Consider the following 13086-nt stretch of genomic DNA (forward strand, 5'->3'; position numbering starts at 1 on the left):
CCCCTCAGACGCACCAAGGGACACACTTGTGAGTACTGTTTAAGTGTTGGAACCCACGAGAAAAGTGTGGGGCATTGGAGACCGAATGAAGGATCGGTCAATTTTAACTCACAGTGTTTATAGCGAGATCGGTGGGGGCTTGTGTCTGTGTCCACCCTTGCCTGGGTGACGAGTCCACCATAGAAGAATGGTCTAGCTAAAGGACAGAGGGGTCATACCTGAATGGCCACAACAACACATCAACAGATCAAGAACGAAAAGGAAGGTTTGACTGGCTGTCACTGTTTGATCGCTCTCTCTCTCTCTCTCTCTCTCCAACAATTACAAAACATCGACCAACAACTACCTCAGCCTGTATGAACTGAACTTTATACTTTCCCATGATACTTCATTATCCCCTAGACATCAATAGAGCTTGTTTATTATTGATTATTATTATACCCACACTTTTAGGTTCAGTATTGCTAATGTGTATTATCTGTATATTTGCATTGTTGATATTGATTTGTATATTTTACTAATAAACACTGTTTTGAAAATAGTACCAGACTCCAACGGATACTTCTATCTTTGCTGGTAAGACACCCAGTTACGGGGTACGTAACAAAAGTTTTCAGTAGTATTCCTTCAAGATGGCTATTATAGTGTTGGCTCACTAGCTCAATGTGAGACATCTCATTGGCAACCTTTTTTCTCACCTTACATGCACACACAGATTTGTCTTTCAAAAGGATCAAACCAAGTAACAATACAAAATGGAATCTTCAGCAATGTCCTTTGCATTATTACTCAGGTGAACTTGAGTTGCTATAATGCTACCATAGTCCAACTCATTCAAATTATATCGGTAATTTAAACAGTTTTAACAAGTCATTAAAAAAATACACTTTGACTAAAATTGGAGAGTAAAGTGTATAGTTGAAAACAACTTAAGTTTAACCAAGCTTCCATTACATGGATGTACCTCAAGGGAACAAATGTGCACATTTTGCTCAGTGTTCTAAGTTGAGTACTTAGTAGCACACACAAAATGCTGGAGGAACTCAGCATCTATGGAAAAGAGTAAACAATTGACTCTTCAGTCTGACTCAGCAGTCCAGCTGAAGGGTCTCAATCTGAAACGTTGACTGTTTACTCCTTTCCAGAGATGCTACCTGGCCTTCTGAGTTCTTCCAGCATTTGTATGTGTTACTCTGGATTTCCAGCATCTGCAGATTTTTTCATTTTTGGCATAGTGACTATCTGCCCCTTGCTCAGCAACATGTTGAATTTAAAATTTCCATCCTCAAGTTCAAATCTACTCATTACTTCAACATATCATGCTCTCTCTCCATAAACCTCTTCAGCCGAGAGCCTTCTGAGAGCACTATTCTCATCTAATCCCTAAACATATCCTTGATTTGCACAGCTTCACCACACCATAATGTATTTTCACCTGTAATCCCTGCGCTGGAATTTCTAGATTAAAACTCACCAGTCTCTACTTTTCTCACCTTTAAAGTGTTTGTCACAATACAACTCTTTTCTTTGACCGATTTTAGTGTTTCAATGCAAAAATATCCTTGTGGCTTTTGTTTGAAAATGTTCCTGCAAAATACTGGTGCCATGTGAATGCAAATATTAAATTCTACAATGGCTGAGTGAATGTTCAAGTTTTAGAAAAAGTTTCCATTAATCACATATGACGTTAAACATAGCACAAATAAACTTGTAGATTGGATTATTGCTGCAGAATTTCCACACAACAATGGAGGGATTAAATTCCACTCTGCTCTACAATGTACAGTCACTATTTATTGATGAAATGATGCTTTGCACAAATTCTGATCCTGTATGCTGCACATGCCATCCGAATCTCACAATGCTACAGCAGAACTCGCTCAGTCAGTGAATTTTGAAAACGTAGGGGTGGGAGTGGTAAATGCTGGAAATATTCAGCAATTCAGCATCTATGAACAAGCAAAGTTAACATTTTAGAAGAGTGACCTTTCAAAAGTGAATAAAAATGATGCACTGTTTTCTAGCTCAACATGCAAAGGAAGATTTTTTTTTACAGCTAGATCAAATACGTCTACAGTTTTGATAATCCCTATAGATTCAAAGAGAAGACAATCAGTGCATCTAGGGAAAAACCATGAGTGTCAGGATGTATACAGAATCTGTCACAAATATGATTTATATAACTTAAACCCCAATTTTTTGCCACATGCTGGAATTGCTCTTGTTTTGGCCATCAACAAGCTACTTCAGGAACAGATTTGGGTGAGATAGCTTGGACAAATGATCAATTAGCAGACCTCAATTATGAGGACTGACAAAGAACACTGACCAGTTCAGCACAGATATAGGCTGTTCAGCTCACAATGGTGTGCTGAACTAACTAAATTAGTACTCAAATACCCAACCAAACTGCCTGCACAATGCCCGTATTCTTCCATTTCCTGCACATTCACATGTACAGAACATAAGGATCCTATGTTGTGTCCTCCTTCCCCAGCTCAAAAGGTATATGCTATTCCTTTCCTTGCCTTGTGGTGGATCAAGCCACATTTTTGCCATTTCTGTAGCACTTGACTTTTTTTCTTCACAAAGCCGAAATGCTAGCTTGATGCTCAACCTGTGACGCTCATGGATAGAAAGTGTGCAAGGGGCCAGGTGGATTTGAACTCGGGACCATTCACCTCAAAGTCTGGTGCCAATGCCACTGCACCATTGGCTAGCATCAACTCAAAAGGTAGAAGGCCAGAAGTATTAGTAATATCAAACACCTGGTTCATTTAGAAAAGCTTACATTGTCCAAGGAGTAAACCTTGGGTCCAAATTGCTTAGGAATTCAGCATAAACTAAATGGTGAAGCAATGTCACATTTTTATTCTGATGAAAACTCATCAATCTGCAACATTTTTCTCTCTCTCTCCATAGATGCTGAACCGTTTACCACCTCCTCCTCTTTCGGTTTGTCATTCACTTCTTTCCAGAAAGCTGAGCACTGACAGTGTTTGTATATTACCTTTCTGCCACCCCAAAACAATATAAAAAGATATGCACTGTTTGGTTTGAAGATTAACCATGATTTTTAGTTAAAAAATGGCAATGCTAATATCTGTAACCTCTTCTACAATGTGAATACTTCAAGAAATAAAACATTTCTATGTATTTTAAGAATAAATCATGGTCTAATAGCTCAAAACATTGTTAGTCTCTTTTTAAAAAAAAAACAGTATCCTCAGAAATGTGAAACTCAGGCCTGATTTGAAATAGATGCTGAAGATTCAAATAGACTGGCTGAGCCAAAAACAGTGGCCAGAGGGAAAATGAAACAGATGAATAAATTTAAGACCTGAGGGAAAGGTGACACTTTAGCACATCCAGGACTGGACTTTAATCTCATGGCATAAATGTGGTGGAGAAATATAATCTACAAAACATACAGAATTAGTGTAAGCAGTTTATGTGTAGAACCTGGCATTGTGTTTTTGGGCAACAAGGGGAACATGCAAACAAGGGAAGGGGAAGGAGTGAAGTACACATCTTTGGTAATGTTATACACGTGGGAAGATAAACTACTGCTGGAAATAGTCAGGGTTTGATCAGATGATTGAGAGCAAGGGCTTCCTTACTGCAGCAGTTAAATGACACATTGAAGAACGATAGATGTTAAAGCTTATAAAGAAGCAAGCGCAGATAATGTATTATTATCACAAGGTCTTATTCTGTATTTTTAGTCTGAAGTTTTGGTACTATGGTTTATACAGTTTGGAGAGAAGTGAAAAATGGATTTAAGGTTGTGGATTCAAGAAGCAACACAATGCTCTAAGACTGTACATGAACCAAAGCTCTGGAGAATACAGAGGTGAAAAGTAATTGCTTGGGAAAAGACGTGATATCGCTATCTGAGATATACAGCCGTTAGCATGGGATCAGGGAAGAAGCTGGACGATCAAAAGTTTAGTAAAATAGTCTCCAGGGGTCAAAATTGGTAATTCAGAGTGAATGGGATGATAGAAGAGAAATTAGAATGAGATATGCTATTGCAGGTGATAAGCAACAGACACCACTGAACGGTGTCAGCTTTAATGACAATGAAGTTTACAAGGTGACTGCACGTCTCGATGGTGAGAAGGGAAGAAATGAAATGGCTTAAATTGCCTTCAGCTCCCAGCCAAAATACATTTAGTTTGCAAAACCCAAATAGATAAATAACCAAGACAATGTCACCAGTGTTATTTAATTTTAACAGAGGCTTTGTCAGCACACCAGCTCCTGAATTATTGAAATGCAATGAAAATTCATTTTTTGCCTACCTAGTGTATGGTATAGTACAAAGTAGGCCAATACTGTTGGCACAAGCTATTGGATATCGAGCACAAAGCGAAACAACCGATGTCATGGTCTCGCCAAAGGCCTCCTGAACCTGCTCCACCATCCCACCACATGTCAATTCTTCAATCCTGAGATGAGAAAGAGAGAAAGTAGTTAAGGCTAAAAGTAATTTTTTAAATGTTAATATGCATCGGTTAGGAAGAATTCACAGAAATTCACAGCACACAAACGATTTCAAATACTTCCATGCTATCCAGAAAAATAATCTAGCCTAATCTCACTTTCTTTTTCTTGGTCTTGAACGCTTACTCAACTACATTTCAAAAACAGAACAGAACTTCCACCTGAAACAATATTTAGGCTGCTGGTTCGACAAAGTTACTAGACTCTTAGTTATTAGACTCCTGGCTTCTGTCTTAATTTTGCATCAATTACTATAGATCTCTATTCCCTGGTTATTTACCTGCCTGCTGAAGAAAGTGGATTCTGACTAATTTTGTTTAGGAATCCTAATTTTCTCTTCAGCATCTTTTGTTACAAAGAAAATAATCCAACATAGTTGATCTTTCCTCATGACAATAATTCAAAAATTCTAGGCTATGTCATCTTAAATCTCCTTTGTTCTCTCTCTTGTATCTGCTGTGCTGCCACTTGCAATGGTTTATGGGCATATCCTTCTACATGTAATGTCGTTAGCCCCCTCTAATTGCATCAACAGATAATTCCCCATATTTTATCAGTTTTTTAGCTGGTGCATTGGTATCTTCCTCCAAGCCACAACATTTTCCTACAAATTACACGGCTACTTGTATCTCTGCAAATTTTTAAAATCATAGCCCTTACATCTAATTAATTTAATCAAATGACCAACTATTAGAACCCTACAGATCCTAAAACTATGAAGCCTTCTAGTTAAAAATACCCATTAACTATCATCTTTTACTTCCAGATACTTCACAATTTTAGACTCAAGGTTAATTTCTTGAGATCTCCCTGTTAACCAAACCAAATATATTCTCATTGTTGACTTCACCTGGTTAGCTCCATGTTTGGCACTGAACAAATTCTGCTGAATAATACCTATAAATTATTAATACTGTTTTACAGATTTTTTTCCATTAACTTTCCCCACAGCAAGGTTAGACCTACAGGCCTGTAATTACTCCAGTTATCCCTTTATAACTGCTACTCAAGAAAAACATTATTTAAAATTTAATATTGCCTCACTGCAATCCTACAGGAGATAGGTTAACGCCACAGAGCTATCCAGCATTATAATCAACATTTAGAGTTCATTAAGATAAGATACATCTTGATCAGGAAAATGCTCTAAATGGAATCTAATGCACTGGAGAATAAAAAAGAAATCTAATCACTTTGTTGGCAATGTGCCCACCATGAACAATTATGGAGCAGCAATATTAACTATGGGAGATTTCCCTTACATTTGATTGGAGAAGGCAAGTGAAAATATGCACACAATTAACAAGAAATGCAGCTTCAGACGACATGCCACTGAGGCTGAATCATCACCAAAGCCAACATTTGTGAACACAATATCAATACTCATGTGTTGCAGCTTCCTCTTTTGCAGTTGGGTTGATCCCTGTACTGGAACAGAACAGAAAGATGTTCCATTCCTCTAAATTAGCATCCCTCACAGTAAAATAGCTTTTGTTGTTGTTTAAAAAAAGGATAGTTGTTCAGCAGCAAAAAAAAACAGAATGCCAGAGGAATTCAGCAGGTCAGACAGTAGTTGTGGACTGAAATGAGCAGTTGACACTTAGGGTCAAGCCCCTTTAATCTTCAAAGAGTCTGAAACATTGACAAATCATTTTCCTCTGTAGATGCTGCCAGACCCACTGTGTTCCTCCAGCATTTTGTTCTTCACTCCAGAGTCCAGCATCCACAATCTCTTGCAATTCTATAGTTGTTCGCTCCTTGAGATTCATAAACCAAGAAGAAATTGAACTCACCATGAAGAATAAACAGTTTCTTTATATTTTTCATATGGTCAACAGCTTACCGTGGTCCTCCCTGAAGGACAGTGGTTACAGGTCCCACCAGATGTGTGACACCACCAACACGGACTGCTGCTGTCAGTAGTTCACGCATATGTACAAGGGCTTGTTTCCTTGTGTTACCACGCCGCCATCGGGTCTGAGCAGCTGAAAGAAAACTGCTGCTCGACACCTAAACAAAACAAAGATATAACTTTTGAAAGCTATTTTTGCAAATCTCAACAGCAAAAAAAATATTAGATTAACCCTTTTGAAAGTAAAGGATTTGTTAATTTAAAATGATATTACTGATGTATAGTAGCAAGTTACATATTTGGAAGCAAAGTGAAAAATCAGGTGTATCTTCCACTAAATAATGCTTTATCTAATACATTGTCATAATTTCCAAAAAAAAAAGAGCTTACAACAGCTTAGTAGGCCAAATTATACTTAATATATTAACCAAAGTATATAAACCATATAATGTTGAAATTCATCTTCTTGCAGACAGCCACAGAACAACTCACAGAGAGTGACACATTACAAAGACAGTCATACATCCAATGTTCGAAAAAGAACAAATCATGCAGACCATTAAAAAGAAAGCACACAACAGAACAATACATCCAAAGAAGTATAGCTTTTCTTTTACTGGCTTACCGCAGAATTTAACAGTAAACTTGCAAATGAAATATAATTTTCTAGAAAGACTAACACTTACAGCTTGGTCAGGATTAGTCCCAATGAAAGCGAAGAGCTGTCCAAGCAGCACACTATATGTTGGCTTGTCACGGCTATCCTCAATGGTTAAGGACTGAAGCAAAGTGAAGGAACTGCTCCGATGACTATTCCCATGGCGTCTCCTAGGAGGTAGACAAATCCTCAAACATCTATAGTTCAAAAGTGGCCTATTGATATTAAAATGAAGTGATTCTTTATGGGCAATGCACATGTACACCATACATAACGCATCAAGATGATCAGAAATATGTACAGGGACCAGTACAGCATTTACCAGACCCTTGCTCACTCAAACTATCTAGACCTCTCTGCAGACTCTCCGTATCTTCCGCACAGTTTGCTTTTCCACTCAATTTATTATCATTAGCAAACTTAGATTCACTACACTCTGTCTCCTCTTCCCTATTGTTAATGCATATCATGAACAGTTGTGGGCCCAGCACAGATCCCTGCGGCACACCATTCACCTTTGACTGCCAACCAGAGTAACGCCCATGAATCCCAACTCTCTGCTTTTTATTAGTTAAATAATCCTGTATCCATGCTAATACATCACCTTCAATTCTATGCATCCTTATCTTAAGGATATATCTTTCATGTGGCACCTATATAACCATATAACAATTACAGCACAGAAACAGGCCATCTCAGCCCTTCTAGTCCGAGCTGAATGCTTACTCTCACCTAGTCCCACCAACCTGCACTCAGCCCATAACCCTCCATTCCTTTCCTATCAATATACCTACCCAATTTTACTTTAAATGATAATATCAAACCTGCCTCTACCACTTCTACTGGAAGCTCGTTCCACACAGCTACCACTCTCTGAGTAAAGAAGTTATCCCTCCTGCTACCCCTAAACCTTACTGAACACCATCTGGAAATCCAAGTAAACAACAAGTGTTACACTAACCAGCCTATAGTTACCTGCCTTTTGCGAACAGTGGCATGACATTCGCCGTATTCTAAACCGCCAGGACCTGCCCAGAGTCCAAAAAATTTTGGTAAATCATCACCAAAGCCTCTACTGTAACTTCTGCCATTTCTTTCAGTACCGTGGGATGCCTTCCATCAGAACCGGGGACTTGTCTATCTTCAGGCTCACAAATTTGCTCAGCACTACTTCTTTAGTGATTGCTATTGAATCGAGGTCCTCATTTCCCATCATATCCATAACATCTCTCTTTGGCATGTTAGACGTGTCCTCCAGCAAGAAAACCAATGCAAAAGAGTCATTCAAAGCCTCTGCCATTTCCTCAGTACCCAATAACAATTCCTCCTTCTTGTCCTCCAAGGGTCCTACGCTCACTTTAATCACCCTTTTCTGTTTCGTATAATTATTAAAACTTATACTATCCGTTTTTTACTTTGTGCTAGTTTATTTTCATACTTTAGCTTCCCTTTCTTTACTGCTCGTTATTAGAGGTTCTTTGTTGCTTTTTAAAGTTTTCCCAATCTTCCAATTTCCCACTACTCTTGGCGACTTTGTATGCACGAGCTTTTGGTTTAATGCCTTCTTTTATTTCCTTAGTTATCCAGGGCTGGCTCTCCCATCCTTACTGTCCTTGCTTTAAACTGAAATATACTTTTGTTGAGCACCATGAAAAATCTCTTTGAAAGTCTTCCACTATTCCTCAACTGTTCCACCATACAACCTGTTTTCCCAGTCTACACTAGCCCATTGTTTTCCCATCCAATTGTAGCCTCCATTGTTTAGGCATAATACACTGGTTTTAGATCAAACTACTGAACTCTCTATTTGCATGAGAAACTCAATCATACTGTGATCTCTCTTTCCAAGAGGATCCCCAACTACAAGATCACTAATTTTACCTGTCTCATTGCAAGGACCAGATCTAAGATAGTACGCTCCCTTGTAGCTTTAGTAACACGGTGTTCAAGAAAGTCATCAAGGATGCATTCTATGAAGTCTCCCATAACACTGCCTTGATCAACTTGATTCACCCAATCCATGTGCAAGTTAAAGTTCCCCATAATAACTGTTGTTCCATTCTTACATGCCACAGATATTTCTCTGTTTACTGCCTGTGCCACTGTAATGTTATTATTCAGTGGCCGATAGACAACTCCCACCAGTGATTTTCTCCCCCTTACTATTCCTAATTTCTACCCAGATGGACTCAACATTCTGCTCCTTAGATCATACACTCTTTCACTATCACACTGATCTCATCCTAATTAAGAGTGCTACCCCACTTCCCTTACCTTCCTGTCTATCGTTCACTATTACCTGATATCCTTGGATATTTAATTCCCAATCCTCTCCACCCTACAACCATGTCTCTGTAACGGCCACTAAATCATACCCCCTTGTACTGATTTGTGCCACAAGTTTACTTGATGGAGTAAAGGGATAGGTAAATAGGGGTATAGATTAAAAGAGATTAAAAGACAATGATTAGCTAATGATCAATTACCTTAAAGGTACCTTATGTTAGTTGTTGGAAAGCCAAAAGGGAACCTTACCCAGAACAAGTGACGTACCAGACATTGTTCCCTAATAGTGTTAGATATAGGTCTAAATAAAGAATTGTCTGGTTGCACAAAGCATTTTGAGGTATAACATAACTAAATAGGGGAAGGATGGTGTGGGGGGGGGGGGTAGAACATTCGGGAGTAGGGGGAGGTGTCAACATATGGAACTGAGGTTGTATCCATGCTAGCCTTGGCAGAAATAATAACTAACCAATAATGATTTTACATCTAATTGTATCTTAGCATGTGATTGAAACTATTCTAAAACTGTATTAACTCACATAATTATAAAATTTCCTGTAACGATCAATGTTATAAACTGTGTGGAATTGTGTTCGGGGGAGGGCAGTGTCCAGACTGGCTTTTTGGGAGATCAGTCTGTAACTTCCCCCATAGAATGCTATGAATAAAGAATAAAGGTTTTATCATTTGCTTTATGGTCTTATTGCGTCCTTGGTACTTGCGCCTTTGCATCGGGTCAATCCATCTTTGACATAACTGACCTTGTTTTGAATACTACGGGCATTCAAATAAAGTGTCCTTACACTCATTGTGCTTTTAAAATCTTCTAACCTTTTACACTTTTGCACTTGATTTTTGTTCACACTACTCTTACTTCTTTTTTATCTTTTGCTTTTTCTTTATCTTTATCCACAATTTTCTTTTTTACTTTACTTCTCCAACCTGTTGAACTCACCCCGCTACTATTTAGTTTAAAGCCCTATCCTCAGCCCTAGTTATGCGATTCGCTAGGATCCAGGTCCCATCACGATTCAGGTGAAGCCTGTCCCATTGATACAGCTCCCTCCTTCCCCAATACTGGTTCCAATATCTCATGAATTCAAATACACTTCTCCCACACCAGTCCTTGAGCCATGCATTTAACTCTATAATCTTCTTGACCCGATGCCAACTTGCACATGGCTCAGGAAGATTATCACCTTTTTGGCTCTGCTTTTTAAGTTAGTCCCTAGCTGCTCAAATTCCCTTAGTAGAACCTCTGTCCTCGTTCTACTTATGTCGTTGGTATCCACGTGGACCAGGACAACTGGATCTTTCCCCTCCCACTGCACCGGTCAGATCAATGTCCCAAGCCCGGGCACCAGGCAAGAAACACAGCCTTTGGGATGCTCTATCCTCGCAACAGAGAACTCTGTCTATTCCCCTGACTATACCATCCCTAATTACCACAACATTTCTCTTCTCTCCTCCCTCTTTTAAGGCTCCCTGAACTACGGTGCCACAGTTAGGTTGCTCATTGTTCCTACAGCATCCACACAGGGAGCAAGAATCTCAGACCTGTTGGACAAGCTCAAGGACTAAGACTCCTCCAGCACTGTCTCTTGGATCCCACTACCTGCCTCACTCACAGTCACACTCTCTTGCCTCTGACCACAGCCAAAATCAGAGGCAGCTAAGGTTTTGAGGTGACTACCTCCTGAAATAGAGAATCCAGATAAATCTACCCCTCCCTGATGTGCCGCAGTGTTTGAAGCTCATATTCCAGATCATCAACTTTGAGCCTGAGTTCTTCCAGCAGCCAACACTTGCTGCAGATATGGTCACCAGGAACCACAATGGGTTCCACCAGCTCCCACATCCCACAGCATATCCCCTGATTCTGCACCATCCCTTTATTTCATTAGCTGCAATTACATTTGACATCTCCCTAACCTTTTTTCCTCTCACCTTAAAAGGATGTCCCACGGTATGCTGCCTCAGGAAAAATACTACTGGCTTTTCACCCTATTAAAACTACTCATAATTTTATACACCTCTATCAAGACGCCTCACATCCTCCTCCGCTCCAAAAAGAAAAACCTTAGGTTGCTCAACCCTTCCTCATAAGACATGTGCTCAAATCAAGTAGCATCTTGGTACATCACCTCTGCACCCTCTCTAAAGCTTCCACATCTTTCCTATAATGAGGCAACCAGAGCGGAACACAATATTCCAAGTGTGATCTGACCAGTTTTATAGAGTTGCAACATTACATTATGGCTCTTGAGCTCAATCCCCTGACTATTGAAGGTCGACACACCATATGCCTTTCTTAACCACACTATCAACTTGCCCGGCTAGGGATCTATGGGTGTGGATCCCAAGATCCTTCTGTTCCTCCACACTGCTAAGAATCCTGCCATTAAGCTTGTAATCTACCCTCAAGTTCAATCTTCCAAAGTATATCATATCACGCTGGTTCAAATTGAACACCGTCTGCCATTTCTCTGCCCAGCTCTGCAATCTGTCTACATCCCTTTAGATCCTAAAAAATATTCTATATTATCCGTAACGCAATCAACCTTCACGTCACCTGCAAACTTATTAATTCACTCTTCCATTTCCTCATCCAAGCCATTTTAAAGTAAAATCACAAAAAGTGGGGATCCCAGATCAGGTGCTGTGGAATACTGCTAGTCACTAACATCCAGCAGAATATGCTCCATCTACTACCACCCTCTGCGGACAAACCAATTCTGACTACTTGAGCCAAATTTCCATGACTCCCATGCCTCTTGACTGTCTGGATGAGCCTACATGGTACATTCATAATAAAAAAACGAAAAAAACCCCCAGCAAATACTGGAAATCCAAACTACAAATAAAAAATACTGGAAAGACTTTGGTGATCAGAAGGATTTGCACAGAGGGAGGAAGAGTTAATTCCTTGAACTTAACATTGGCTTAGTTGGAAGAGTGTTAGACAAAATACCAATGTCAGAATGAGAATAGATGGAGAATTAAAATCATATGTAATTAGAAGGCAAGGTCACTGTTGCAGTCTGAACAAAGAATCACTGCAGAGCAGTCATTCAATCTCCATTTGGCAATGTTTGCAAAATATCCATTTCCAATCACAAATGAAATGGTTGTACCAATATGCAAAAAGACAAAGGCAATATTCAGTCAGGCAATTGGCAAGTAACATTAATATCACAAAAGTGCCAATCATTGACCACCTCCAGTAACAGAGTCTCAATATTCAAGCCCTGTACCACCCAACATCAAGGTTGTCAGAAATATGTATTTTTGATCATTAATCATAAGCCATAGAGCAGTACAACACAGAACAGGTCCTCGAGCCCATGATGTTGTGCCGATCTATATAAACCTACTCCATAATCAATATAACCCTTCCCTCCAATACAGTCCATAATGCTCCATTATTCATACATCTGTATGTCTATCTAAAAGCCTTTTAAAGGTCCCATTGTATCACCCCTGATAATTATTCTAAAGGCATACACCACTCTGTGCAAAACACCTACCAATGACCAGGAACTGAACTAGACAACCCACGTTGGCACTATAACCACAAGATGTTGGGTATTACACAGCAAGTGATTTGGTGTCTGATGCTCCAAAACTCCCACCGCTTACAAAACACATCAGCACAATGGAATAGATGAGAATTTTAATGAAAAGGTCACACCTAAGGTGTAAGCTACAGATAGACAGGTAAACACCAGAGAAGTAAGGGGAACAGACAGACAGTGCAGGGTTGCACCGTGTCCATTCCCTCAGT

At 39.4% G+C, this 13086-nt stretch overlaps 1 protein-coding gene across 1 annotated transcript in view; it reads right to left on the bottom strand.

Annotated features, from left to right (window-relative positions):
• The window catches only part of LOC132404022 (probable E3 ubiquitin-protein ligase HECTD4), a 314805-nt gene that overhangs the window by 122749 nt on the left and 178970 nt on the right, over positions 1-13086 (bottom strand). Inside the window, exons 31-33 of the mRNA XM_059987975.1 lie at positions 7045-7186; positions 6350-6516; positions 4305-4451 (exon numbers count right to left, since the gene is read on the bottom strand). Coding sequence (XP_059843958.1) covers positions 4305-4451; positions 6350-6516; positions 7045-7186 — 456 coding nt within the window. The remainder of the gene's footprint in view (positions 1-4304; positions 4452-6349; positions 6517-7044; positions 7187-13086) is intronic.

Source organism: Hypanus sabinus, chromosome 13 (assembly GCF_030144855.1).
Source record: "Hypanus sabinus isolate sHypSab1 chromosome 13, sHypSab1.hap1, whole genome shotgun sequence".
NCBI classification, from domain to species: domain Eukaryota; kingdom Metazoa; phylum Chordata; class Chondrichthyes; order Myliobatiformes; family Dasyatidae; genus Hypanus; species Hypanus sabinus.